The sequence below is a fragment of the Nelumbo lutea genome, chromosome 4 (genome assembly GCF_056320005.1).
Source record: "Nelumbo lutea isolate HS-2025 chromosome 4, American lotus-T2T, whole genome shotgun sequence".
NCBI classification, from domain to species: domain Eukaryota; kingdom Viridiplantae; phylum Streptophyta; class Magnoliopsida; order Proteales; family Nelumbonaceae; genus Nelumbo; species Nelumbo lutea.
Genome location: NC_142687.1, coordinates 9,753,825 through 9,780,383, shown reverse-complemented (window position 1 = coordinate 9,780,383; position 26,559 = coordinate 9,753,825). Strand labels below are relative to the sequence as shown.

At 39.3% G+C, this 26,559-nt stretch overlaps 3 protein-coding genes across 4 annotated transcripts in view; 2 read left to right on the top strand and 1 right to left on the bottom strand.

Annotated features, from left to right (window-relative positions):
- REP (Rab escort protein) overlaps positions 1-2,971 on the top strand; it is a 33,551-nt gene extending 30,580 nt beyond the window's left edge. For both annotated transcript variants that reach the window (XM_088941255.1, XM_088941254.1), the window contains one exon: positions 2,564-2,971. In XM_088941255.1, the coding sequence (XP_088797381.1) occupies positions 2,564-2,650 (87 nt within the window). In that variant the 3' untranslated portion in view covers positions 2,651-2,971. The remainder of the gene's footprint in view (positions 1-2,563) is intronic.
- A 1,751-nt stretch (positions 2,972-4,722) lies between these two features.
- Positions 4,723-14,022, top strand: LOC148853817 (cell division cycle protein 48 homolog). The gene is made up of 9 exons (XM_088941253.1): positions 4,723-5,114; positions 8,715-8,880; positions 8,963-9,191; positions 9,319-10,085; positions 10,168-10,389; positions 10,510-10,581; positions 10,875-11,156; positions 12,000-12,359; positions 13,440-14,022. The coding sequence occupies exons 1-9, from the start codon at positions 5,056-5,058 to the stop codon at positions 13,737-13,739; spliced, it is 2,457 nt and encodes an 818-aa protein (XP_088797379.1). The 5' UTR covers positions 4,723-5,055; the 3' UTR covers positions 13,740-14,022.
- Positions 14,023-16,843: 2,821 nt separating this feature from the next.
- LOC148853816 (uncharacterized) lies at positions 16,844-21,102 on the bottom strand. The gene is made up of 2 exons (XM_088941252.1): positions 17,737-21,102; positions 16,844-17,590 (listed from the first exon to the last, which is right to left on the bottom strand). The coding sequence occupies exons 1-2, from the start codon at positions 20,588-20,590 to the stop codon at positions 17,088-17,090; spliced, it is 3,357 nt and encodes a 1,118-aa protein (XP_088797378.1). The 5' UTR covers positions 20,591-21,102; the 3' UTR covers positions 16,844-17,087.
- Between the last annotated feature and the right edge of the window lie 5,457 nt (positions 21,103-26,559).

The following is a 26,559-nucleotide window of genomic DNA, read 5'->3' as shown; positions in this document are numbered from 1 at the left end:
ATCTGAACTCCAAATTCGTGTGTAGGGGTGCGGGGTAATTTCAATTCTTCCACTAAAGTTTCGGAGATAAAGTTGTGGGATGCACCTGAGTCTACCAATATGACCACCTCACGTGACAAAATGCGTCCACGTACCTTAAGGGAATTTGCCGCACACAACCCAACAAGAGACGAAACACAAAGTGCGGCTGATTCTGGAGCCGAAGCAATTTCAGTGTCCCCAGAAGTGCAGTCCAAATTAGACGCATCAGAAGTAATTTCCTCCACATCATCTTGAACCCATAAAACCTGAAGTGATTTCTGAGCACAACGGTGTCCCGGGCTGTATTTCTCGTTGCAACGGAAGCATAGACCTTTCGCACGTTTCTGTTGCATCTCTTTATCGGTCATCTTTTTGAAAGCAGGAGGTGGGGCCTTAATAATAGGGGCTGATGAAGGAGGGATTGCGGCACGTGCAGGTTGGGTGACAGCAGGAGTAGTCACTTGCGAAACCCGTGAGTTAAAGTGGGTTCCAGAGAGGGACGTTGTGGGCCCACAAGGAAATGAACCTGATTGATAAGCCCATAAGGCCTGATTCTTCTCCTCAATTTTCTGGGCTGCAACCATTTTTCTGATCAGCCCAACGGGTTCCATCTGTCAGAGTTCGGCCCGGATATCTAGGCGCAACCCATTAACAAAGGCTGCTTCAAGGACTGATTCTAGCAGGTCACGTAAGGGAGCGGAGAGCACCTCGAATTGGCGACGGTATTCCTTAACAGTAGAAGACTGATGTAACGAGAAGAGTTGTTCCTGTAAATTACCTTCCTGAGTCGATCGAAAACGTTCAAGGAGGAGTTCCTTGAATGCTACCCAACTCCAAAAAGGTCGCTGACCATCCTCCCAATAATACCACGCCAAAGCATCACCCTCTAAACAAACCACGGCCGCCCGCAATCGTTCCACCGGAAGCAAGCCATTAATCTCAAAATAGCGCTCCGCGCGAAAAAGCCAACTGTCTGGATTTTCCCCATCAAAAATAGGCAACTCCAACTTCCGAGGAAGTGGATCAGAAGTATGTTCCGGCACTGACATTGAAGAAGACGTCGGGAAAGCTGCACTCTTCCTTTTGTCAGCCGCACGACTTGATGCGGCTACAGGAGGAGCAATGTCAGTTGTAGACAAAGGAGCTGAAAAGATCTGTTGCTGAAGCAACAGATCAAAACGTCTTACCAGGTCTTGAACGCCTCCTTCTAGGGATGAGATCTTCGAAAGTCCTGCTGCTATCTTTTCTGGATTGAGTCGCTGAATCTCATCACGTAAGCCATCCACTTCAGAATGCAGAGAAATCAAGCGTTCTTCGAAACCCTCCACCTGCGATGCCACTTCCTTAGTTGTCACCATGGCCGAGGAAAGACATGCTCTGATACCACTGATATGACCCAGAAATTTGACACGCAGTTCACAGACTTACAGCAGCGTTCACACACTCAAACATCAACAAAAGAAACTAGTATTCATTCAACAGAAAACATTAACAGTTGGTTGGTTCTTCGAGAGACCGCCGGCTCTCCCAAACACTCACAATATTCTTTACTCAAAGAAAACATACCACCCCCATCCCCCAAAGCCCCTTCTTATACTCTACTGATAGCATAACTAACTCCCTTTATAAATGCCTAGCTGGCCTAGTTATAAATGCCCAAAAACTCTTCTTATTCATAACTGACATAGCTATAAATGCCCCAAGACTCTCCTTATTCCCTCCAACTATAATTGCCCTCATGTGATTAATTGTTCAATTAACCCCCCCCCCAGCTGATTGTTGACCTTTCCTCTTCCTGGCATTACTTGGGGCCTATCAGAGTTGGGACCACACATTAAGTGGTTATTAAGTGCTTATATGTGTTTGGTAAAAAATTATTTTTTTAAGAAGCACTTCTTAAAAAGTGACCTTAAGGTTAATGATCAAAAAAAAAAAGTGACCTCAAGGTTGCTTTTTTCAGCACTTCTTGGAGAAGTGCTTCTTCCAATCGAATGGGACGAACCAGTCCATGTTAATTGTTTAATACCCAAAATACCCCCACGTGAGGGTTTTCTTCCCTAGAATGCATTGTTTATATGTACGGGTGAAGTGATGGCTAAAAGTGTCATTTATGCCAATATAAGCACTTGTGGGGAAAGTAGCTCACCAAACATCCCCACCCAATAAGTGCTTAAAAAACATAGCAAGTGATTTGGCAAGTGGGTCACCAAACAGCCTTAAGTGGTTGTTAAAAGAACCACTTCTAAAAAGTACTTGTACAACAAGTACTTTTAACAACCTCTTATTCACCAAACATAGCCTTCATCAAATGGGATAACATCTTCAACATCATTTTGGTCCATTGCTACCTCTCCTCTCTTCTCAGGGGAGCATCCTCAATAGTATTAGAATTCTCTGATGATTATGTTCTATATCCCTTTAATAGGTTGTTAAAAGAACCATCATTTTGGTCCTTGTAGTTTGTGCATTTTTTTGGTAAGAAATCATGTTCCCTTGTAAGCTAAACTGATTAGAACATTGTTGCTTATTCTGAATATGGTAGTTGTTCCGTGAGATGTATCCCATGGAAGAATTATTTCCGCAAACCACGGCTGAGAAAATTGAGGATGATGGCGACTCGCTGGACTAGAACCATCTACTGGATCATTTTTATTGAGTTTCCAGGGATTATAATGACAACTGCAAGCCTGAATCAACGTCTTCACAGGTGGAACCTTCCATGAAACAGTTCAATAGCCCTAAGATACTTTGATTTTATGCAAAAATGGCTAATGTGCATATTCATGTACACATCGAGGGCTTTGCACAAAGGTGTTTACTTTGAAATTTTTGTATTGTGAGTTTGTTCCATGTGTGCTCTGTTAGTATGTGTTTTACATTTTTGTTGGAGCTTGAGCAAATAGATATAAAGGGTACTGTCTGGGCCTACAAATTTGCTCTGGCAAGTAAACGGAATCCACCCCACGGTCGTTCATTTTTTGTTCTTGTTTTGTATGTATTAGTGGGGCCGAGGGCAATCGTGCACCAAGCGCCGCAGTTGGGGCCTGGGGGATCAAATCAAATGATTCGCACCGCCTGTTGTTTGCTTTTGCCATTTTTCAACTGCCGGACTAAAATCTACATGAATGGATTCGAATTCCGTATACACAAGCAGGTGATTGACGTCATTAGTTTTAAGGCCGGAAGAAATTCACCCCGATTACCATTGAACCATGTGTTGAGCCTTGAGGTTGAGGTTACACAGGCAGATTAATCCTTAACAATCACCAACAGCACATTTTAAGATAAGCTAACCAGAGCGAGCTATCATCATTGTGATTTAATATCAATATCAGGAACTAAGAGAAAACGCATGGTATTTCTCTTTGCATGGTTGTTGCGCTTGCTTGTTTCAGTCCCATTGACTTCATTACAGAAGTGCTTGTTGTTGCATCACTTCAGTGGCAATAGCATTTGCTCATATTTCTTCATTGTATTTTGGTCCAACCAATAGTATGCAAGGAATTGACAAAGCAAAATAGGTCGTCTCCATTGTTAATCTTGTAGCAATCAGAGTCACTCACAATAGAAGAATGCAAAGGAGTGTCTATTGTTTCTATCCAAGGTGTTGGCAAGCTGTAGCCTTTTTTTTCAGAAAGGGTATTAATCCAACATTGATTTAAAACCAAAAAGTGAGATAAACAAATTGAACTTTGATACTTGTGCCTCAAGCCATATGTGAGTGTGTCTAGAAGCCAGGCAACCATAATGTAGTGAGGGTTTTGCATTTTCACGTGTAACTGTGGAAGACCATGTTCATTCATTATATGATACTTTGAACTTGCTATATTGATGAAGAGGGATGTTGTGTCCAATATCACATGTGTAATCTTCCAGCCTACTATCTTATCTTTTGTTAGTAACCTTCATGATTAAATTTAAGGGAAAATTCGTGATCAGTATCCTATACTTTGGTTCAAATGACAATTTGGTTTCCAAACTTTAAAATGCAATAATTCATACCCAAACTTTCAAAATGTGACAATCTAATATCCGATTTTTCAAAATGTGGCAATCCAATACCTACTATTAACCAGACTGTTAATCAGCTGTTAAGTGACATTTGAAAAGTCAAAATTGCCATAAGAATGCCAACTAATTCTCTTTATCAACCATCCAAACATTGACAATAAAATGAACTGTTACAAATTCTAGATTCTTTTAAACAGTCACCAACTTTTTTGAATAGAAGAGTCTAAGATTTGAGACTGTTCAGTTTTTTGTCAATGTTTGAAGGTTGATAAAGAGAATTAGATGGCATTTGAAGGGCATTTTTTTGCTTTTCAAATGTCACTTAACGGCTGATCAACGGATTGGTTAACGGCAAGTACTGGATTGTCACATTTTGAAAGTATGTGTACTGGATTGTTGTATTTTAAAATCTGGGGATCAAATTGTCACTCGAGCCAAAGTACAGATTATTGATGGAAAATTTTCCCTAAATTTAACTATTAAAAGCTATGTTTATCTTGTAATATAAAAGGCTCATTTTTACTCATTTCCTAAAAAGATATGCAAAGCTTCATTTTAACAGGTGGACACAATAATGCCACGTCACTCACCATCAGAACAACATACACTAGGAGTGATCATGGGCCACACAACGATTGGACTTGACCTTGGCTCGAGCTTAACTCTACATAGGCCTGGGGCGGGCTTCCAGACCAACAACCTTTCTGTATGTGCGTTTGTAAGCAATTCTGAGTCTGGGCCCAAACCCTGAAATTTACGGGCCGGGCTAAGAACCATCCCTATTTGAGGCATTTGCATTCCCAGGTCTCAGCCAAACCCGAATTTGCTAAACAGCGACGATGAAGATTTTTCGGTCGTTCAGCGTTATTCGCTAAACGGCCCGTCTTGCAAAGCAGAATTCTCCTTGTTAATGACAGTCTTGCAGTCTTGCTGTTGTTGCGTCCTAACTCCTGAGCACTGGAAAGCCGAAGTGAAAAACTGAGAAATATTTTCCCGTGAACCTTAGAAAAGGATCAGAAAAAAATGGCAGACTCAAACTCGTCTGGACCAGATCGTGGCCAGCCTTCTTCGTCATCGGATACGTAAGTATAAGAGTTCTGGTTATGGTTTTCCCACTTTAGATGCCATCCGTTTTGGGCGAACACCATTCCTTCTGGTTTAAGTGTTGATTTGTTCTGAAATTTAATGTGTATAATGTGGGGGTTTTTTGTAGCGTCAAATCTATTGTTTTTGAACGCATGCATGTACTAAGAGTCTAAGACTTAGGTTTTAGGGTTAGGGTTTTGATTTTTGACTCTCGAAGTTTCTTTGACACACAAGCTTCCTGCAAAGGAAAAGAGCTTCAGTTAAAACTTTTGTCAGCAATGGCCTTTATCCAGGACAATAATTATAGTTCATCTTCTTTTGAACAACAAATAAAAGCTAGTTCTGGTACAGAATTTTACCTATTTTTGCATGTCGAAACAATAGCTAGATTTATGACATCAATAGAATGACACAATGGCTGTAACTTAGCATTTTTATCAACGGAAATTCTCACATGAGGATACTTGCTTGGGTCTTAATTGAAACTCAGTCTACGGCACTGTGGCTTGTAAAGGGTTCCGATTGAAGTTTCTGCTAATCATAAACTAAAGGTTCTAATTCGTACACTAGCACATGAATCCCTTACCTGTGCATACCAGAAATTGGCCATACAGAATTATAGAGAAAACAATAAAAACCTAATTTCTCTATGTGTTGATAAACTTCTTAGTTGAAGAACCAAGGCACAGAGATGAACTCAATTCAACATGAAGGACATATATATAAACTTGTGATGTTGTACCGTTGTTGTTTAAGTGATTAGTAGGCTGGGAAACTTGTCACCTGGGCATCCAGCCAGGTATCATCACCTAGGTTGTAATTTTCATATAGAAATGGGTGTTTTAGGTTGTTCCCCGTTTGTGAATTAGCTTGTTTCCCTAGCTGTGAGTCAAGATTTTAAAGTTTTACCGAAACCTGTACAATTTTGATTTTTTTTTTTTTTTTGATTGCGCATATGTATAGAATTTGACATGTATATAGTTTAAAATGAAATAGGAGATACCCAAATATTTAGCTAAGATGGTTACTGATCACATATATACATAGCTAAGACAAAAGGAGACAAAAGAGGAATGTGCAGGTGTCAGAGAGGAAATGGGAACAAAGAGAGAAAACAGGAAAATGTCAGATATTTTAATAATTAATATAATTTCATTATTGTGTTCTGTACGGATTATCAAAACTTTGATGGAATTAAACAAATATTTTAGTAGAGGATGAACCAATCAAATAATAAATAAATTAATACCTTGGTCTAGCAATTAGAGAAAAAAAATGAAGTGATTTAACATGTGAAAGAATCAAAGTTAAAAGTTGAGTTAAAACAATTTACATAGCCTATGAAAAAACTGGGAGATGGGTTTTCTGTTCTAATAATTTATGAAATAGAGATACAAGAGGAATGTGTATGTTAATTCATAGGATGGGAATGAACAAACAAATGAAAGGACAGAATGCTTCTTATGTTGAATGCAGAGATAGATATATAGGAGAGAGAATTCAAGTGAATTTGTAAATACAAGGATAAACAAATGATGGAGTGGAGCTCCTTTTTCTGATCATAGATAAGACCAAAAAGATGAACACAATGACTTTTTTTGCCATCTAGTAAGTAAAATAATTAAGGGTATGGGTTTCTAATGCCTGGAGGTTTCTTGTTTCTGAGGCTGCATCTCTGAGGAAAGGTGCCGCAGGGACTTTCCTGCATCAACACCACACCTAGCATGACCAGATGCATTCACTTTGTCATGGGGCTCTTGAGCCATTATGGGTAAGGCCATCAACCCAAATTCAGCTTGAGCCAACCCATTAAGGAGCTTAAAACTTCCTTAATAACTTGTTCACTAAAAGACAATGCTACAAGTCATTCAGTTCAGCCACTTCAGCTGTTATCAAATACCCCCTGAGAGGCCTTTTGTAAAGAATGCAAAACATGGCAAGTAGTTAATTGAAGCTCTAATAAAATGAATACCTTACTTTCCCATTGTTGTTGCAGTATATCCTAGACTTATTTTATGGTTTTTTATACTCGAAAATGGTCTCAGATGATGTCTGTGTACACTCTTTTACCCATCTTTGTATGTTGTATGGTGGTACACCTCCCATGCAAAGACATGAAACTTAGGGACAAAATTACCCTGAGAAGATGCTTTATTGCTTAGTGCCCACCTACAGTGCCTGACAACTTTGCGTTGTGATTCAATATCCTAATTATATTTGGTAGGTGCCAGTGCTATTTATTGTCAGCTGATAGTGTTAACAAAACAGAAGTAGAATGGTCCTGTGAGAATTGATAATTAAGAAAAAAAAAGGAACAAGGAGTTAAGATTACATTGCATTCATTGATTGTTTACTGCATACTTGTATATTAGGAAGCACCTCTTTCATGGGGAATGATTAAAAAAATATTACCTCTTTTCTAGATAGCAATTTAACCATTCTTGGACCACAAATGGTGTTTTATCATAATTCATAAATAATGAATGGCTGCAGACGGTATCTGTTTATTTGGATTTGAATATGGTTCAGGGCAATCTGAGTTTGATCCTAATCCAATACAGATAAGATTCAATTAGAATCTGAATATTAATGAATCAAATTCGGATCAAGGTGTATCCAAATTTGATCTAATCTGTTCGCAACCCTAAAGATATATGTGCATACCATCCCCAATATAAGAGCATTTAATAATGAAGCTTATGTCACTATGTCATGCAATGTATGCCCTGCTCATGTGTTATTGCAATATCTGCCGTATGTCATGCTATGTATGTCCTGCTCATGTATGAATTATTGTGGCCCTTCTTCCCGTGTTGGACACCAATACTGCCTGGATACTGGCATAGGAGTCTAGATCTGATTTATGTCAAGTATGACTCAGCAAGCCGGTGTCATGTTTAAAAAATAGAATTCATGAGAAGAAAATATTGGATATCTTCTGAAACATCATGTGCCTATAGGGACATAATTGGGATCCATGCCACTATAGACCATGCACCTTGAGTCGATAGGCACAGTGGCACACATATATCATTTAGGGTTTATGTCCAATATTTTCTTTTCCCTTGTTGGACACCAATGTTGGATACTGGCATAGGTGTCTAAATCTGATTTATGCCAAGTAACTCTGCAAGTGGGGGTCATGTTTAGAAAAAAAGTATTCAGGAAAAGATAATATTGGATATTATTGATAAAAAAAAAAAAGATAATATTGGATATCTTCTGAAACATCATGTACCTAGGGGCATAAGTGATTGGGCTTTTGATAGCTAGGAACATTCTATAAGAAAAGTTGCAACTTATTATGTCTTCTGGAGCTTAGTTTATGCCAAACAAGCAAGAAGAAATAAAGATAGCAATATGCAAAAGTTACCTTAAAGAATCCAGAGTGTTGGATTTGGATCTGTGCCCAAAATAGACACTTTGTCCATTTGGGATGTCCGTGTAAACTATTAGATGGGTAGAAAAACCCTAGGTCAACATGGTATTGATCTTTTGGTTTTTTTTTTTTATGTGGATTATTATCCATGATTTATTTATATGTTATTTTGAATCCCCTTATCTAGTAGAATAAGTTTCACATACATTTCATACAGGAAAAGCAGTAAGAGGGATTTTTCTACTGCAATTTTGGAACGCAAAAAATCTCCTAACCGCCTTATTGTTGATGAGGCTGTAAATGATGATAATTCTGTGGTTTCAATGAACCCTGCTACAATGGAAAAGCTTCAGTTTTTTCGGGGAGACACAGTTCTAATTAAGGTTCTCTCTCTACTTGTTCTTTTCTGCCATACTATGTAGAAATTGTTTTCGGACATTCTTTTACCATATTTGAATGTTACAGGGGAAGAAACGAAGGGACACAGTGTGTATTGTTCTTGTTGATGAACAATGCGAAGAAGCAAAAATTAGAATGAACAAAGTTGTGCGTGCTAATCTCAGGGTACGACTTGGGGATGTTGTCTCTGTTCATCAGTGTCCAGATGTGAAGTATGGGAAGCGTGTTCACATCCTTCCTATTGATGACACAATTGAGGGTGTGACTGGCAACCTATTCGATGCATATTTGAAGCGTGAGTCCCGTGCAGTGTTTATGTATATAAGTTGATTTTTTTTTCTGAACTGACTATTTTATGTGGAACTTGTTTCTATGCAGTATCATTGACGTGTCTGACACTCATGTCTTCTTGTATTCAACAGCATATTTCTTGGAATCATATAGACCTGTAAGGAAGGGTGACCTTTTCCTAGTAAGGGGGGGCATGCGGAGTGTTGAATTTAAAGTAATTGAGACAGATCCTGGTGAGTACTGTGTTGTTGCACCAGACACAGAGATCTTCTGTGAAGGAGAACCTATCAAACGCGAAGATGAAGAGAGACTAAATGAAGTTGGATATGATGATGTTGGTGGTGTCAGGAAGCAAATGGCACAGATACGGGAGCTAGTGGAGCTTCCTTTGAGGCATCCACAATTGTTTAAATCCATTGGTGTAAAGCCCCCTAAAGGAATATTACTCTATGGTCCACCAGGTTCTGGGAAGACCCTTATTGCAAAGGCAGTTGCCAATGAAACAGGCGCTTTCTTCTTCTTGATAAATGGGCCTGAAATAATGTCAAAGTTGGCAGGTGAAAGTGAAAGTAACTTGCGAAAGGCTTTTGAAGAAGCCGAAAAGAATGCTCCTTCAATCATATTTATTGATGAGATTGATTCCATTGCCCCAAAGAGAGAAAAGACACATGGTGAGGTGGAGAGGCGTATAGTATCCCAACTTCTGACTTTAATGGATGGTCTTAAGACAAGAGCTCATGTGATTGTCATTGGAGCAACCAACAGGCCTAATAGCATTGACCCAGCTTTGAGGAGATTTGGAAGATTTGATCGAGAGATTGACATTGGTGTGCCCGATGAAATTGGGAGGTTGGAAGTTCTTCGTATTCATACAAAGAATATGAAGCTTGCAGAAGATGTGAGTATTTTACATTATCATGCATTTTAGTTTTGTTGTTACTGTCTAAATATGGACATGTTCCTTGCAACTTGTTTTGCAGGTTGATCTTGAAAGAGTTGCAAAAGATACCCATGGTTATGTCGGAGCAGATCTTGCTGCTCTTTGCACTGAGGCTGCTCTCCAGTGTATTAGGGAGAAAATGGATGTTATTGACTTAGAAGATGAGTCAATTGATGCTGAGGTTTTAAATTCCATGGCTGTGACAAATGAACACTTCAAAACTGCACTGGGGTCTTCTAATCCGTCAGCCTTGCGTGAAACGGTAAGTTGTAAATCAAATCTCTCTTTACTCAATGATCTTCCTGCTGCAGTTTCTAACATTTTATTTTATGAATATAAGTACAGTTATCTGATGATAGGTGATGTGGACTTTTCTTGGCAGGTTGTGGAGGTGCCAAATGTCTCATGGGATGATATTGGTGGGTTGGATAATGTCAAAAGAGAGCTACAGGAGGTAATTTTTCATTTTCTTGATCATTCTTCTGCACCTTTTCTTTCTACCTATAGTTATGTCTTATAACTGGCCATCATCCATCACTTTTAGCAATCTTGGTTCTTGAGAAGCACACTGATAATTCATTATCTGCTGATTTTCATCTGCTTGTAGATTTGCTTGAGGCTTTTGCTTGATATTATGTAATCAGCACCCTATACCTGTGTCATTTTATAGTTTTTTCTGCTATGCCTTTTTAGTCACCAAATTTCCAATGGGAAAATCAATTACATCATGTTTTTGGTTATTGGCAGACTGTCCAATATCCGGTGGAGCATCCTGAAAAGTTTGAGAAGTTCGGTATGTCTCCGTCCAAGGGTGTCCTCTTCTATGGGCCTCCTGGATGTGGTAAAACCTTACTTGCAAAGGCAATAGCAAATGAATGTCAAGCAAATTTCATAAGTGTTAAAGGCCCTGAATTACTGACTATGTGGTTTGGAGAAAGTGAGGCTAATGTTCGAGAGATATTCGACAAGGCGCGGCAGTCAGCTCCTTGTGTACTTTTCTTTGATGAACTTGATTCTATTGCAACTCAGGTGACTTGTTAATTTTACATGCATTTCTTCTTGTACTTCTACCATGCATGCACATACAGTGAATATATCTTTAAATAACTTACTGTTAGGTCGAGTTGAGGCAAACCCTAGCCCAACCCGACCTTCAACCCAACCAACCCCAACCCTAACCCTAACTAAATTCCTTCAACCCTAACCCAACCCGAAGTCAATTTTGGGTTGGGTTGGGCCCAACCCAACCTTCTTCCCATCCTTTAAAACCTCAGAGAATTTCTCAACTTTAGATCTTAACTCAACTTTCACTACATATATTAATCCTATGTTTCATTAGTATTTGTTTGTTGACATTATATTTTTGTTTTTTTATTACAAAATTCAGAAAAACAAGTGTTAGAAATGACTATAGTTTATTATGAGTTATGACTTACAATAGATCTTTCTTGGGCAGCAAACAACACAGAGGAGATGAAGAATAAAATTTTCAAAAAACATAAAATAATTAATGTTATTAAGGTTTTAGTCTTTCTGATTAGGATTAAGTGAAGTGATTATCTTAAAAGAAGTACATGAGACTATGTGGTAGGGGCTATACAAATATCATGCATCTAAACAAATCGATGTATGTTATATATTAATATAACATATTTTATATATGACATGTACTATTGACTCCGGTTCGGGTTGGGTCGGGTTGGCTAAGGGGTCAACCCTAACCCAACCCAAAGTAAAGTCGGGTTCATGAATTTCAAACCTAACCCTAACCCGAACATCAACCCAACCCAACTTTTTCGGGTTGGGTTCGGGCCAACCTGGCCCAAGTTGCAGCCTTACTTACTGTCAATACTTTGTTGTTTGTTCTGTCAGCGTGGTAATTCAGTTGGAGATGCTGGTGGGGCAGCAGACAGAGTTTTGAACCAACTTCTGACAGAAATGGATGGGATGACTGCAAAGAAGACAGTTTTCATCATTGGGGCAACAAACAGGCCAGACATTATTGACCCAGCATTGCTCAGGCCTGGTCGTCTAGACCAGTTGATTTATATACCATTGCCAGATGAGGCTTCCCGTCTTCAAATCTTCAAAGCATGTTTGCGAAAATCACCTGTCTCTCGAGATGTTGACCTTTCAGCACTTGCAAGATATACACATGGTTTCAGTGGTGCTGATATCACAGAAATCTGCCAGCGTGCTTGCAAATATGCAATCAGAGAGAATATTGAAAAGGTAAGGAAATCTGAATCAACTCAGAAGTCAGAACCTTACTTCTGCTCTACTAACACCCCTCAAAGGCTATCATTTATTTGGATTAAACTAAAAAGTGATGCTGGATAAATTTGACCTTCTGTTTCAGGAAGGTTATCAAGAGTATATTTGTATGGTGCTGTAGGAGAGTATGCTGATTAGTTTTATCATGCTCAATCCTTGTAAACTAAAAAAATGAAAGTAATTATATAAATTGCAAGCTAGCTTAGTTTCTACTAGTCGATCCTCAACTTGAGCCAAAATTTAGCTGGGTCCAATTTTTTTTGTACAGAAGACCTGGGATGAGTCAGGTCTGTTTATGCATGGAGAACATCATATAATCTAAAAGTAAATAAGCGTCAGCTTTACCGTGCTAAACATTAATTCTCACAATATTGTCTCCTTCAGTTCAAATTATTTTTGTTTTTCCTCACTAGCACTTACGAAACATAGATTCGTTCTTTTTAATTGCTTGCATTTGATCCTATTGTTTGGTTCTCAGCCCAAGCCACCCCATCTGTGGGTGGTTTTACTTTATCATGTTGGAGTTGAGCTCCTTGTTACCAGCCTGATTTGAAACCCTATCAGAACAAGTCACAGGTGGTGAGATTTCTGAAGCAAATTCTAGTCACTATAAATGAAGCCACATGTGCTTTTTGATAATAAAATACCACTTATAGCATTGTTATTTGGTGATCTCAGTCCAAGATGAATGATGTTTAAGGAGATTGTTTTGAGATTTTCAATTTATCTCTTATTTTTAGCCGTTTCATTTGAGGACTTGCAAGTCTTGCTAATCCAAGTATACCTGCGGTTGATCTTTCTCAGTGGCTTATTGGTATTCAACCTGGATTCTCCACTTCTGGATAGGAAACATTGATCTGCATGCCAAATTTTAAGAATGTTTCATGTACTCAAGTTGATGTTGATCAGCTAAAAAATTTTCCGACATTGCTGATAGCTGTAATAGTTCACTTCATTTTCTTCATAAGTTGTTATTGAATGGCTTGTTGTGTTTCAGTTTTTATTTTTCTCCCCCTTCACCTATTAGAGATTTGACAGGATATTGAAAGAGAGAGAAAGAGGAGAGAGAACCCAGAAGCAATGGAAGAAGATGACACTGATGATGTCCATGAGATCAAAGCTGCACACTTTGAAGAATCTATGAAATATGCTCGCCGGAGTGTGAGTGATGCTGACATCAGAAAATACCAACTCTTTGCTCAGACATTACAACAGTCCCGTGGGTTTGGATCAGAATTCAGATTTGCAGATCGCCCTGAGAATGCTGTGGGCGGAGGAGATACAGATCCATTCCCTTCTGCGGCAGCTGCTGGAGATGATGATGACCTGTATAGTTGAAAAGTTGATCCCAATTACGAGTACTGTCAACATGTGGGGATCCACTGTTGTTTTTTTCTTTCTGTAGGGTTCAGAATCTTTGCCCAGCTTTATTTCTTTTTCTTTTTGGAATCCTTGATCCCAAATAGCCTCTGCAAAATGCCTACTTTTCATCGGCCACGTTTTGTAATTTTGTTAGATAAGCTTGTGAACTCATCCACCCTGATGCAACTTTCTTTTGCCTGAAATGTTAAATTCTGTAATTTCAGTAAAGTCGTTGAAATGAATCCATCAATTTATCTGCCGTTTTGATTGATTAAAACTTCGAAGTATGGGAAGAGGCGAGGGGTAAAGTCCACGTATGAGCAGTAAAAGAAGGAAAAAAAAAAACTAGGTTGTTCACTAAAGTGATGCTCGACAATATGATTGTTGTGGGTTTTTACCGTTCAGTCCACCCCAGAAATCCTAGTTTCACCGTACAGTTCAGGTTAGGTGTCGGAATTGATGCCAAGGAGATGTTTATAAATTTGAATTGTTGTAAGTCTGTAGTTCAAATCAGCGTTCTGAGGTGGAGTGCATTTGTTTGTTTTATTCTTCAATACAAAACGTTAAGTTGATGTCGAAGTTGTTTTGAAAAACATTCACTATTCATTTCATATATTCGAACACCCCCTTAATGGACCATTTAACTAAGGATTGCTTGGATTTATTTTGCAGGGGTCCATTTAGCGGTTGCGGTGCAGCTCATTTAGACAAAATTCCCTTGGAATTCCATTTTATTGAATTTGAATATACGATTCATCCCAATCTGATCTGATCTGATCGGAATCAAATAATATGATAATGAGGAACGTTAAATTGTACTCTTTCTATCGCTTTGACGTGTTTTCATGTTTAGGGTGTTTGTGTATTATCGCAAGTTAGGCAATGGCATCATTTTCATTCTGCATTGACACGATATATTATTGTTGTTAGGGTGGCGTCATGTATCTATATGCCCAATTCCTGAAGCATTCATGTTGGGTTCTTTATTTGATTTAGTAGACCAAATTAGTTTTTTTTTTTTTTTTTTTTGAAAGCAAACAACACGTTGTTGGAAAGAATGGGACCTATTAAAAAATATAGTCTTTTGTTTGGGCTACAAAACTAAATGAAATTTGACTTGTATAGAATTATAGTGGAATTTAGAATTCTGCAGTAGTGTAATATGTATACTTTTTTATAAAATAACTTTCTAATTTGAAAAGGAAATGACATTTTTTGAGCTAAATGCTAAGATGGGATCCATGCCATTATCGACCATATATCATTTAAGGTTCTATGATTAGACGTGAACCCAAATCTTACAACGTACAAAGTTAATTTTCACTTGTATGCCGCCAACATCAAAGTCCATGTACTGCTTGTGTTGCCAACTGTTCTCTTGCTAAAAGTACAATGCGTATTAATGTAGTTCCGATCTCAAATACTTCAAAGTTTCTAGCCCAAGCTAAATACCTTAGGACTTACCACATGGATAGTGGTAGTGGGTCTCAACTAAAATATGTACATATAATTGTCCTCTACTGTATATTGGGTCATCAGCTAGTCTAATATATGAGACTGGTTAACAACCTCTTGCTGAGTATGGGGCCTCCATTTTTATCTATTTTGTTTAAGGGCCCGGTATTCATGTTATGTCTTGGACCATTCTGACTTTTTTTTTTCCTCTCATTTACGAGACTTAGGTTAAAATCAAACAATTTACTTTTATCTGGAAAAATGGGACCCAAAGGCATGGGCTAGGTGAAAGTCCTTCCCTATTGTCCCACTCTACAACTCTGTTCCACCATTTTTGTGCCCTGGCCCCTGATGAGGATCGACCGGTCGAGTCGAGACTCGAGAGGGCACAATGAAAATTTTGGAGCGGATCAACCCCGATACAAGTGATTGGGAATCCTTTGATTTAATAGAAAATAAGAGAGACAAAAATTCCTCGACAACCTTCACACAACGCTCTATTTCTCTCTTATTTGTTTTGTCAAGCCAAACACAGCTTTAGTGTAAAACTGTAAATAGGGCGATGTCAAAACAAAAATAGCGTAAAAGAATGATAGACAGTTATATAGTTGTTAGGGAATCCTGAAGCTGAAGGGATCTACGATGTCTTTTTTACTTAATTTCCCACATTGCATGGGCTGAATATTTTTAGGACAAGTAGACGGTAGATGTCATTTTGGGGGGGGGGCATTATTTGCATGGGCCATGGGTCTGGTCTGCAGCTGCAAGTGCAATTGTTGTTTCTCTGTAACTCAGAAGGCATGTGAGTCACATGAGCGCAAACAAAGGGCTGCCAAAGGAATCTATCCTCGCTCTTCACTGCCAACCTCCCCCCTTAAACCAAAATTTTTATTATTTATTGGACAGAATTGACACCACCCACCTTATTATGTTATTCATTAATTAATATCTTAAGTCATGGATATAGATCTAACTGTCCCTCACATGGCCCGGGGGTGCACTTATAGGAAGCTTCTCACTCATCCTTCAAATAATTAATCAAACAATTAAACGTGAGTGAGGGAATAGGGATAGAGATCGGACGGGTTTTGCACTGACTGAATCCGGTTTCATAGGGATACGAGTGAGAAGCTTTTTTTTCTTTTTTCTTTTTTTTTTTTTTTTATTTTTGAACAAAACACCACCCAATCATTACCCGCAATTCCCCACAAAACCAAACCACACATCCCTGATCCCTCCTCCTCCATCTCTCACGTCTCCAAAAAACGAAATCAACCTCGATAAAACCTTTTTATATCAAACGTCCAAACTCACACAACCCAACATAACTATCTTACACACGGATATCCCCGGCCAAAAACACTGACTTCACGCTGAAGCAAGACAACAAAGGCAAAAGCAATTAATCTTAATCCTGCTTTTGGGAAAGAAGTTCTGATGAATTCTGTGATATCAAAATTCATTCCAAATGGTGATTCTTTTAAGCAGAATGCTAACCAACCAAACGCAGCCTAAGCAACTGGAAACAGGAAACTGGGTATCTACCTCTCCTCTCTCCTGTTGTTTTACTAAAATGCCCCTAAAGGCTGGGTTACCCTTACCCGTAGACATTAGGCAAACGAACAGAAAAGAAGTATGTATATACAAAGAAAAGGTCATATAATTTGCAAGATACCCTACAAATTCATTGGAACAATAATGTTAATTTGCTGCTATACACTCGAATTGATCGTACGTCTTGTCTTGTTACCAGGGTCACCAAAAAACAACCAACCCTTTTTCACTTCACTCTTTACAATGGCCAAAACAGTCTATATTGCTTTTCCCACATTTTCTCCCTTTTTGGGTTTTGGCTAACAGACATATCGTTCATTGGTTCCCCGATGGAATCCCACCAGACGAAGCTGAGTACGCTAGTGAACAATGAGATGACTCCTGGAGAATGAACATCTGCGCCGGAGATACCGATGACGAGTAGGATGGAGTGTCCGACGACTTGTTCCAAGAGTTACAGCATGTGGGCTTTTGGGCTTCGCTTCCGGCTGGGGAATCGTGGCGGATCTCCCTTAACAGTGCCGCCACGTCCTTCATTGTCGGCCGGTCTTCTGGACGGTTGCTCGCGCAGAGCAGGGAGATCCCTAACGCCTGCAGCATTTCTTGTATCTGGGAGTCTGGCCTCCCTTGCAGCTTTGGATCAAGGATTTCAACTGGGTCCCTCTTGCTCTTCAGATGATCCCGCACCCATTGGACCACGTGTTGCCCATCGGGAAACGATGGATCAACTGGTTTCTTTCCGGTTATGATTTCTAGCAGTACTACACCGTAGCTGTAGACGTCGCTCTTCTCTGTGATCTTCAGCATACAAGCATACTCTGCCCATGTCAATTCAGATGAAAATATTATTAGAAAACCACGATTTTTCTTAATAAAAAGTAACGGATTAATACTTGAGTAATTTGGGAAAATCATAAGGAGAAATGAGTCATTTCAAGTTGCTAAAAAGACATAGAAAGCTCACCCGGCGCCATGTAACCGTAGGAACCGGCGAACTGCGGCGGGTTTGCGGAAAAGGAGCCATTTTCGTCTTCAAGGAGCCTAGCAAGTCCGAAGTCCGCTAAACAAGCCTCGTATCTGTCCCCCAATAGTATATTCTGGGTTTTCACATCCCGGTGCAGGATAGCCGGAACACAGTCGTGGTGCAGGTAGGCCAACCCTTCCGCCACGCCCAACGCTATATTGAACCGCGTCTCCCACTCAACCACTCCCGAGTGTCCGTCGTGCAACAACGCTGCCACCGTCCCGTTCGGTAGATAGTCGTAGAAAAGTAGCTTCGTCTTTCGATTAGCGCCCCAACCCAACAGCCGTACTATATTCCTGTGTCGTATACGTGCCAGCGTGGCGATCTCCGACGAGAAAGCGGATGCCGAGAACTTCTCCGACGACCGGAATCTCTTGACTGCTATTGTTAACCCCGAAGGAATGGTGGCTCTGTAAACGACGCCTGAGCGGCCCTTCCCTATGACGTTCGCAGCGGTCATGCACCTTACCACGTCAGCGATAGACAGGTCGAGCTTCTGGTAAAGCGTCACCTCCCAGTGTGGTCCCATCTCTAAGTCCTCGTCACCATCAATATCACACTCGTGGGCTCCACTGAAACTATGCCGGCGCTTTCTGCCTCTCAGGATGATAAACAGAGCCGCCAGGAGCAACGCGCATGCGGCGCATAGAAGCACCACCATTGCAACTCTAGCTGCAGCAGCGGCGTGTCGGGCCGCTTCGCCCCGAGTATCGGCGGCACAGTGGTTGCCGGAGAGGCAGAGAGACGGGTTCCCCTCGAGGTTGCTTAGCGGTAGCTTGGTGAAGAATGGTGTGTACGGTATACGCCCCGAGAAATTGTTGTAAGAGATGTTAAGCGCCACGAGGTTCTGGAGAGCCGCAAGGAACTGAAGATCGCCGGTGAGCTGGTTGTGGGAGAGGTCGAGGATTCCGAGCTTATCTAATCCGGAGAGCTCCTCTGGGATCTTGCCAGAAAGCTCATTCCAGCTAAGATTTAAAGCTATCTGTAGCGCCGGAATTTTGCCCAGGCTCGGTGGAATCTCTCCTATGAGTTTGTTCCTGCCCAAGTCAAGGAGCTGTAGTTTCGTACACGAGCCGAGCTGTGACGGGATTGAACCTGAAAACCGGTTCTTTCCAAGAATGAGTTTGCTGAGCGACGTCAGCGATCCAAGATTTGGATTCAACTCTCCTTCTATCAAGTTGTCGGAGACGTCAACATATTGAAGTGAAACGAGCCGGTTGAAATCTGTAGGCAGGTTGCCTGTGAAAGAGTTGGAATGTAAGTCGAGGAATGTCAGGTTCTGGCAACCAGATATCTCCGACGGTATGACCCCCGCCAAACGATTCGAACCGAGGTCTAAGAAACTCAAATTGCGCAGCTTCCCGATTTCTGGCGGAACAGGACCGGTAATCTTGTTGCCATTGGCTCTGAATCGGATTAACGACGTGCATTTCCCAATCTCGGGTGGAATTTGGCCCGAGAGATTGTTCGACAGTAGCAGCAGCTTGTTTAGATTCTGCAACTCAAAGATTCCTCTTGGAATCGGACCCGTTAGACTGTTTTGAGATAAATCAACGGCTTCGAGATTCTTGCAGAGCGAAATTGAAGTCGGTATACTCCCCTCGAGCTTGTTAGCCCACAAGAACAACAATGTGAGATTCACAAGCCGTCCGAATTCGGATGGAATGGTGCCAGTGATTTGATTGTTATCGAGTCCGATGTGAGTGAGACTCTGGCAATTCCCCATCTCCGTTGGGATCTGGCCAGATATTTGGTTGAAACTCAATTGCAACTCCTGCAATGAACTCAAGTTTCCAAATGTTTGAGGAATGCTCCCTGTGATCGAATTCAGCGAAATGTCGACAACCAATAATTGCTTGCAGTTCCCGAGCTCCAGAGGAATTACGCCGATTAAATTGTTCTGCCACAGCAGTAGATTGCTGAGATTGCGCAGATTTCCCAACTGGGCTGGAACAGAGCCACTTAGATCGTTCTCGTACAAGTAGATGTTTTGCAGCTCGGTACAGTCGCCAAGCTCAGGTGGGATCTGGCCTGAGAGGAGAGCGGTGTAGATGGCCAACGTCTGCAGTCTCTTGAGGAGCCCGAGCGTAGGAGGAAGAAATCCTGACATGCTTGTCTCAGCAAGGCCTAACATTACCAAATTGCTACAGTTCCCAATCTCTTGAGGAAGTGGACCTTGGAGATTCTTGTTTCCACCCGCCCTGAGTACTTCTAGTTTCTTCAAGCTCCCTATGGTACTGGGGATTTTACCGCTGAGCTGATTGTCATACAGAATCAACCATGTCAAGCTCGAAAGGTTCCCGATTTCGATCAGGATTGAACCCTCGAGCCGATTGGAATTGAGATAGAGCGTTTCAAGCTTAGTCAGGCTGCAAACCTCACTGGGCATTTCGCCTGTTAAGGCGTTGTCACTCAAGTCCAAGTAACTCAATTCACTAAGGCTGCCTAGCTCTTTAGGGATGGAACCAGTAAGGTTCGTCCCCGACAGAACGAGCTTCTGCAATGAGTTCAATGAGGATAAGTTGGAAGGAACATGGCCGAGCAAATCTACATACCTCAGCTCCAATTCCACGACCTGGTTGTTATTGTTGCAGGATACCCCGGACCAATTACAGGGGCTTTCGTCACTTGGGTCCCAATCAGTCAAGACCTCCAGCGACCCGTTCAAGCTTCTCTTCCACGAAAGCAGTGCTTCACCTTGTTCGTTGACGGCGAAAGCCATGAAAGACGTAGAAATGGAGAAAGAGAAGGAGAAGAGGAGGAAGGAAAAGAGGTTCCATGAATTTACAGGCATCAGTACTACACTAAAATCTCTCTCAACTCCTGGGCGAGGGAGGGAGAAGAGGATGCGCAAGTGGAGACAGGAAGAGAAGAAATACGGAGAGAAACCAAACCATGTCTTGTGGGCTAAATTTAAATATGAGTTCAGAGACCCAGAATCTCCGGATCCAAGAACAGCTAAGCCATGATGTTTGTGCAGAGAGACATGGAATTTGGATGCTGTTTTTTCATTTGTTTATGGCAAGAGAGAAGAAGTGAGCTAGAGGGTGAAGAGAGAGAGAGAAACCCTTTTTTTTTCTTTCTCTCTTTATTTTATTTTATTTTTTTTTAATTAACGAAAGTGAGAGATGGGTAAGTGACTTTTGTGTATTTGTTGTAATGCCTTTATCTCCTTAAAAAGTATGGCATAGCTGTATAGATATGGTCTATTAACAGTTCAACTTTTCTTCACTGTTTCATGTCGAGCAGATTCAGCGCTGCTTCATATAAATGAATGGATCTTTGCATGGTGGTCTCTGATTCGGTACCTCCCGACCTACTAAATTAACTTGCAATTCGAGTGCAAACACTTGACTTGCATCAAGTTGTGATGGACTGTGAAGTAAGATTTTTCTTTTGAACGAATGAATGGCCTAGATCAATTGCATCAAGTTGGCTTCTGATTTTTAAATTTTTATTCTTTTTTTTTCTTTATATGGTCAGTCGGATCCAACGAAAAAAACCAAGTCCAACTTCTAACGTTGTCAATGCCCGTTATGTGTATTAAACTCGAAAAATCTTTTAAATACTTGACTAGAATTACTTAGATCAAATGTTGAAGCGAGGCCCTAACCCTAAGCCATTGGATCAAATCCTATGTAGGATGTAAGATTGGTGGGATTATTTTACATGGTGGAGTCTCGCCTACAAAATCAGGCAATCTCTGACACACGCTCAATAAAAATTGAGGCATTTTTATAGAAACAGCGAGATATCACGTGTCGCAGTGTGGAGCCAAGTCAATATGTATGAGATATCAAATGCCTTGTGACCACACTGTACACTTATATTATCTTATCTTAATATAAAATTGGTTTTAGACAGAGAGAGAGGCAGTGAGAGCGGGTGTGTGACTGTATTTGTGTTTTGGAATCTAGGCACGAGGGAAGGAGGTTGCACTTGCACATGGAGACTCTCTCAAGAGAGAGAAAGAGAGATGGTGGATTGATAATGGAGATGATGAGGGGGCCGATCGAGAGGGTGGGGAAGGAAGATTTTTAATTTATTTTAGAGGGGCCAAAGCGTCCATTGGTGTCTGACAGCTTTTCAATGTGAAAATTTTTGTCCAGGGCAAGAGAAAGAGACAAAGGTCCATAGGGAAAAAGTAGAGAGAGAGAGAAGCCCCCCACCACCGCCACCACCACCTCCTCCGCCTTGGACGTGGACGGAAGTCCTTGCCCTGAATCCCTGATTAACACTAAACAGTTTGTCACCTTCTCCTCCCTTCCTAATTCTAATTACTATTTCCGTTATTGTTATTACTGTTAGACCATGCTCAGCAGTAGTAAGTCTCTGGAGACAACATCATAAAAAACAAGACAAAGCTAGCTAATAAGCCTCCTTACAGATTGGTTTTACAGAGTCATCAGTGATTCGGTACAGTATAAATACCACAGAAACAACTGGACAAGAGTATTTGGTCACATGTAAGACACCTCTTAAAGCCAAAGTTTACCGTTCTCCTTCCGGTGGTGATTTGGACACTCCATGCCAAAAAGACAAAAACTACCCTTACTTGCCATAAATAAAGTCCAATAATAGGGCTATACTCTCGTCCTTATGAAATATGCATCATCAAAAGTGGGCTATATATGCTAGCTAGAATTCTCGTTTGTGAGCTATTTATTTTTAGGAGTTAGGAGTCTCAAGTGTCAAGCATATGTCAGATCAGATCTTTTAGCCCAGTAGATGTAGATCATCTGGGTTGGGTTGAGTCCATTAAGGGTTGATGCCAGAGCAGTGGAACAGTGTTAACTAAGGGACTATCGTTGTAATTCCATAGGTAGCTGGTAGGTGTACCTTACCCCATAAGCATGGAGAACATTTGGTGATTGGTGAATGAGAAGTGACTCCTCCACTGAAAGAGACTGGAGTAGCCAGTGTGTGGGTGTCCTTTTCATTAGAAAAAATAATAATAATTGGAGAAGTTTCTATCTAAAATCCATCCATGTAAATTTGTAGTGAAAAAAGGATGGAATGGAGAGAGCGGGGACGAATGATGAATGGCAACCAGAAACACAGGGCTCCCATTATATGGTGGAACATGAATCTACCGATCGAGACTGTGTCGTTGAGATGAGTGCCCTTGTGTCTATTTTAATGGGCTTAATGGCTATTTATATTTGTGTTTAATTCGGCAGCAAGGTTAAGGTTGTATTTGTCATTCCTTATTTTAAGCACTTATTTCTTTTTTTTTTTTTTTGTTAAAAAGAGATAAATCCTTAATAAGAGTTTGGATATGTTCATTACAGGATTCACAGTATGTATTAGTTATACATCGATTAGGAATATTTTCTATACTTGTATGTTAATTTTATTAAAAATATATTCAACATACGATGGGATGTAGGTGTGAGATCGGTGGGAGGAGCAGATCCAATTTAGCTCATAAGTGCTCATTCCATCCATAAGTGAGTTGACTGTCTACATGAAATGAGTGAATCTAGGTAAAATATGGATACACCTGGTATTTTGGTGTGTAATTGTGTTTTGATATGGCCAATGTGCTATTTTTTTTCGCTTTTTAAGTATTTTAAAGTGTCTCCTCAGTCATCATTTAAAATTTTAATTATTTATAGAAATCTTTATATTAATATATCTAAGCGTATCCAGGTACACGAAGGATATGCGTGTTAACTAGTGTATTGATTGTCTACTCAAACTCCAAGCTGGAAGTAATTTCATTAAGAGGGAAGCCGCCTGGTCACAGGATTGGGAGAGTTGGTAGACTCCAATTAATTAATGATTTTATCAAGTGAAGTCTTATGACTTAAGAGGTGTATTTTATAAATATGATTTATTTATTGTTTTTTGTTGTGATTTTTTAAAAGTTAGACCAATAATTTATTTAAAAAAACATTATTTTTTTTAATCAAAAACACATAAAACATGTTCTTTGGTTGTTTAGTAATTTTTTTTAGACTCAGTTCGGAAGGAGTATAAATATAAAAATGTAGAATGTAAAACCTTATATTTGTATTTAGCCACAAGGTTCAATAGACAATCTGATTGAATCAGTATTAATTCAATTCTCTTATATTTTTTATTATTTTTTTTATTCTATGGGGCTAGACAACCCCTTTGAAGGTGGCTTCCATCCCAAGTCTCCATTACAACCAACCAGAGACCTTATCAACTCAGTCAGTTGGACCTTTGAGCCATTTGTATGAACTTTTTAAAGCAATGCTGAACAAAGGATCTCTAAGACCTAATGGTAGACCACATCAGTATTCTCGAAATGAAAACACTTTCAAAACAAATTTTGATAATTAATAAGCAGTAGTCAATTGTAGGGTCATTGAATGGAACAAGGAAACAACACAACAAATAGATCGGCAAAAATAGTTACCCTAGTTCTGGCTATATGGATACTGAAAAACAACATAGTCTTTTTTTTTTGTTTTTGGTATTCGGTGCTATATACCATTAATAACTTCCTCCTAATTCATTTTTCCCTAAAGTATTGATTGCAGGATTTGATTCTACAGCAATGTTGGAATAAACCAGCTAACACTATTAATAATCTTTTTTTTTTTTTTGTATTAGGTGCTATGCACCATTAATGACTTCCCCCTGATTCATTTTTCCTCAAAATATTGGTTGCGGGATTAGATTCCACGTCAATACTGGAACAAACCAGCTAACACACCAATGAACCAGTCCTTAGTTCTTTTAACATACAAAGCCAACTGCCCAAACCTAGTAAAATCAATAGATACAGTTTAAGTGATGGAATTTCCTGCAAGCTAAAACTATATACACATTCTGAAAGTTTGAGAATCCAATTGCATATTGAAAATATTTTTTCATAAATTTAACATATATGTATAGATGATATTTTTAATTGAATATTATATCATATAGGATTTTTGCTTGCGGGAGATCCGGGCTTATGACTTAATAGATGGTAAAAGCGTATGACGACACTATAGGACTAATGAAGGAACAAAAAAGGAAAATCACAAAAATGTAGATTGGACACCACCAAAAGAAGCACAAATAAAGATAAATTTCGACATTCATTAGGGAAGTATGTCATTCGGCAATAGGCATAGTAGCAATTAACAGATTCAACTAATCACATAGTGGAGACAACTTCAAGAGCCCTACGAATCACAAGTCACAACAATTGATATGGCAAAGGAAACAACATCAAGAGAAAGCACTACTCAAAAGCAAAAAGAGCGATTAGTCAAAATTGGCTAGGAGATTTCAAGCGAGTGATCAATTTATTATAAGGACATAGAAGGATTAACTCTATGGAAAATAAGAAGCCCGATTCTAGACCCGTGGAAAATGGGAAGAAATAATGGTGATTGATGAACAATTTAAACATTTACATGGAATGAAACCAAACAGCAGACAAAATGTTGCTACACATAGAGCGTGCGATTAGATGGTGACATGTTGAAAGAAGAACATACTTTAGGCTCGATTTGGAAAGAGCACAAATACAAATATGTAGAGTGCAAAATCTTATATTTTATATTATTTTCTATACATTTTCTCCAAACTGAGTCTTGAAAGGAATACAAATGCAAATATATAGAATGCAAAATCTTGTATTTTGTGTTATTGTTTATGTATTTGTACTATTTCCAAAGTTTCAGTTATGAAAAAGTATAAATACAAATATGTACAGTACAACCTTGCATTGTACATTTTTGTATTTACTCCCTTTCCAAACTGAGACTTGGGCTGCATTTGGTTGCAGTGCAATTATATTTGCACGAGTATAAATGCATGGGAGTGCAAATGAAAAAAATGCAAATTCTGGTTTAACTTTGCTTTGGGTTTTACTTTATTCTATTCATGTCTTTATTTACTCCATTTGTTTTGCAATCAAACAAAATAAGCTAAAATTTGAAATAAGAATAGGTCAGAATTATACTCAAATCATTTGCACTGTTATAGTTTTGCATCAGTACAAATTTGCTTGCGTTGCAACCAAACATAGCTTTAGGCTTAATTTGGAAGGAGTACAAATGCAAATATACACAAAATACAAAGTTTTGCACTCTACATATTTGTATTTGTAGTCCTTCCAAACTAAGTCTTAAGGACTGTTGAGGATAAATTATTCCAAACAAAAAAAAAAAAACAGATTTTTTCTTTTTGTAGAAATATTTTTTGTTGATTTTGAAAACATATTTTTTTCCAATTAAACTGAAAATATTTTCACTTTATTTCAAAAAAAATACATGTTTAAGAACATGAGTTTTCTAAAAGCATTCATTCATGTAGAAGACAGCCCCCCCCCCCCTCCCCCCAAATCTGATGTAAATTGATGGGGTATTAGTCATGTGAATGGTTTTGTTTTATAAAATAAAATAACTGTCATATCAAAAAAATAATACATTTCTGCTGATGTGGCAAATGTTTTTTTTTTCTTAGAAAACAAAACCATTCACATGACAAACACCCCCTTAGTGGATTTACTTTGTTTAAACCTCATAGATACAAATAGCCTGAGGCTACAATGACAATGACAATGAAGCCAGAGTGATCCACGCCCAGTTAGTCCACTTTATAGGCATTAGGCTCTATAACCGAGTGAGTGAGGTTGTAATTCTGGTCCAAGCCAGCCAAAGAAAAAAGATTAAAAGAGAAAGAAAGAAAGCTTAAATTCCAAAATATATATAAGAATTAATTAACAATTTAGCTCTTTTGTTCTTGATTTCATTATTCTTTTTCTTCATTAAACAGAATATTATCTCATCTCAT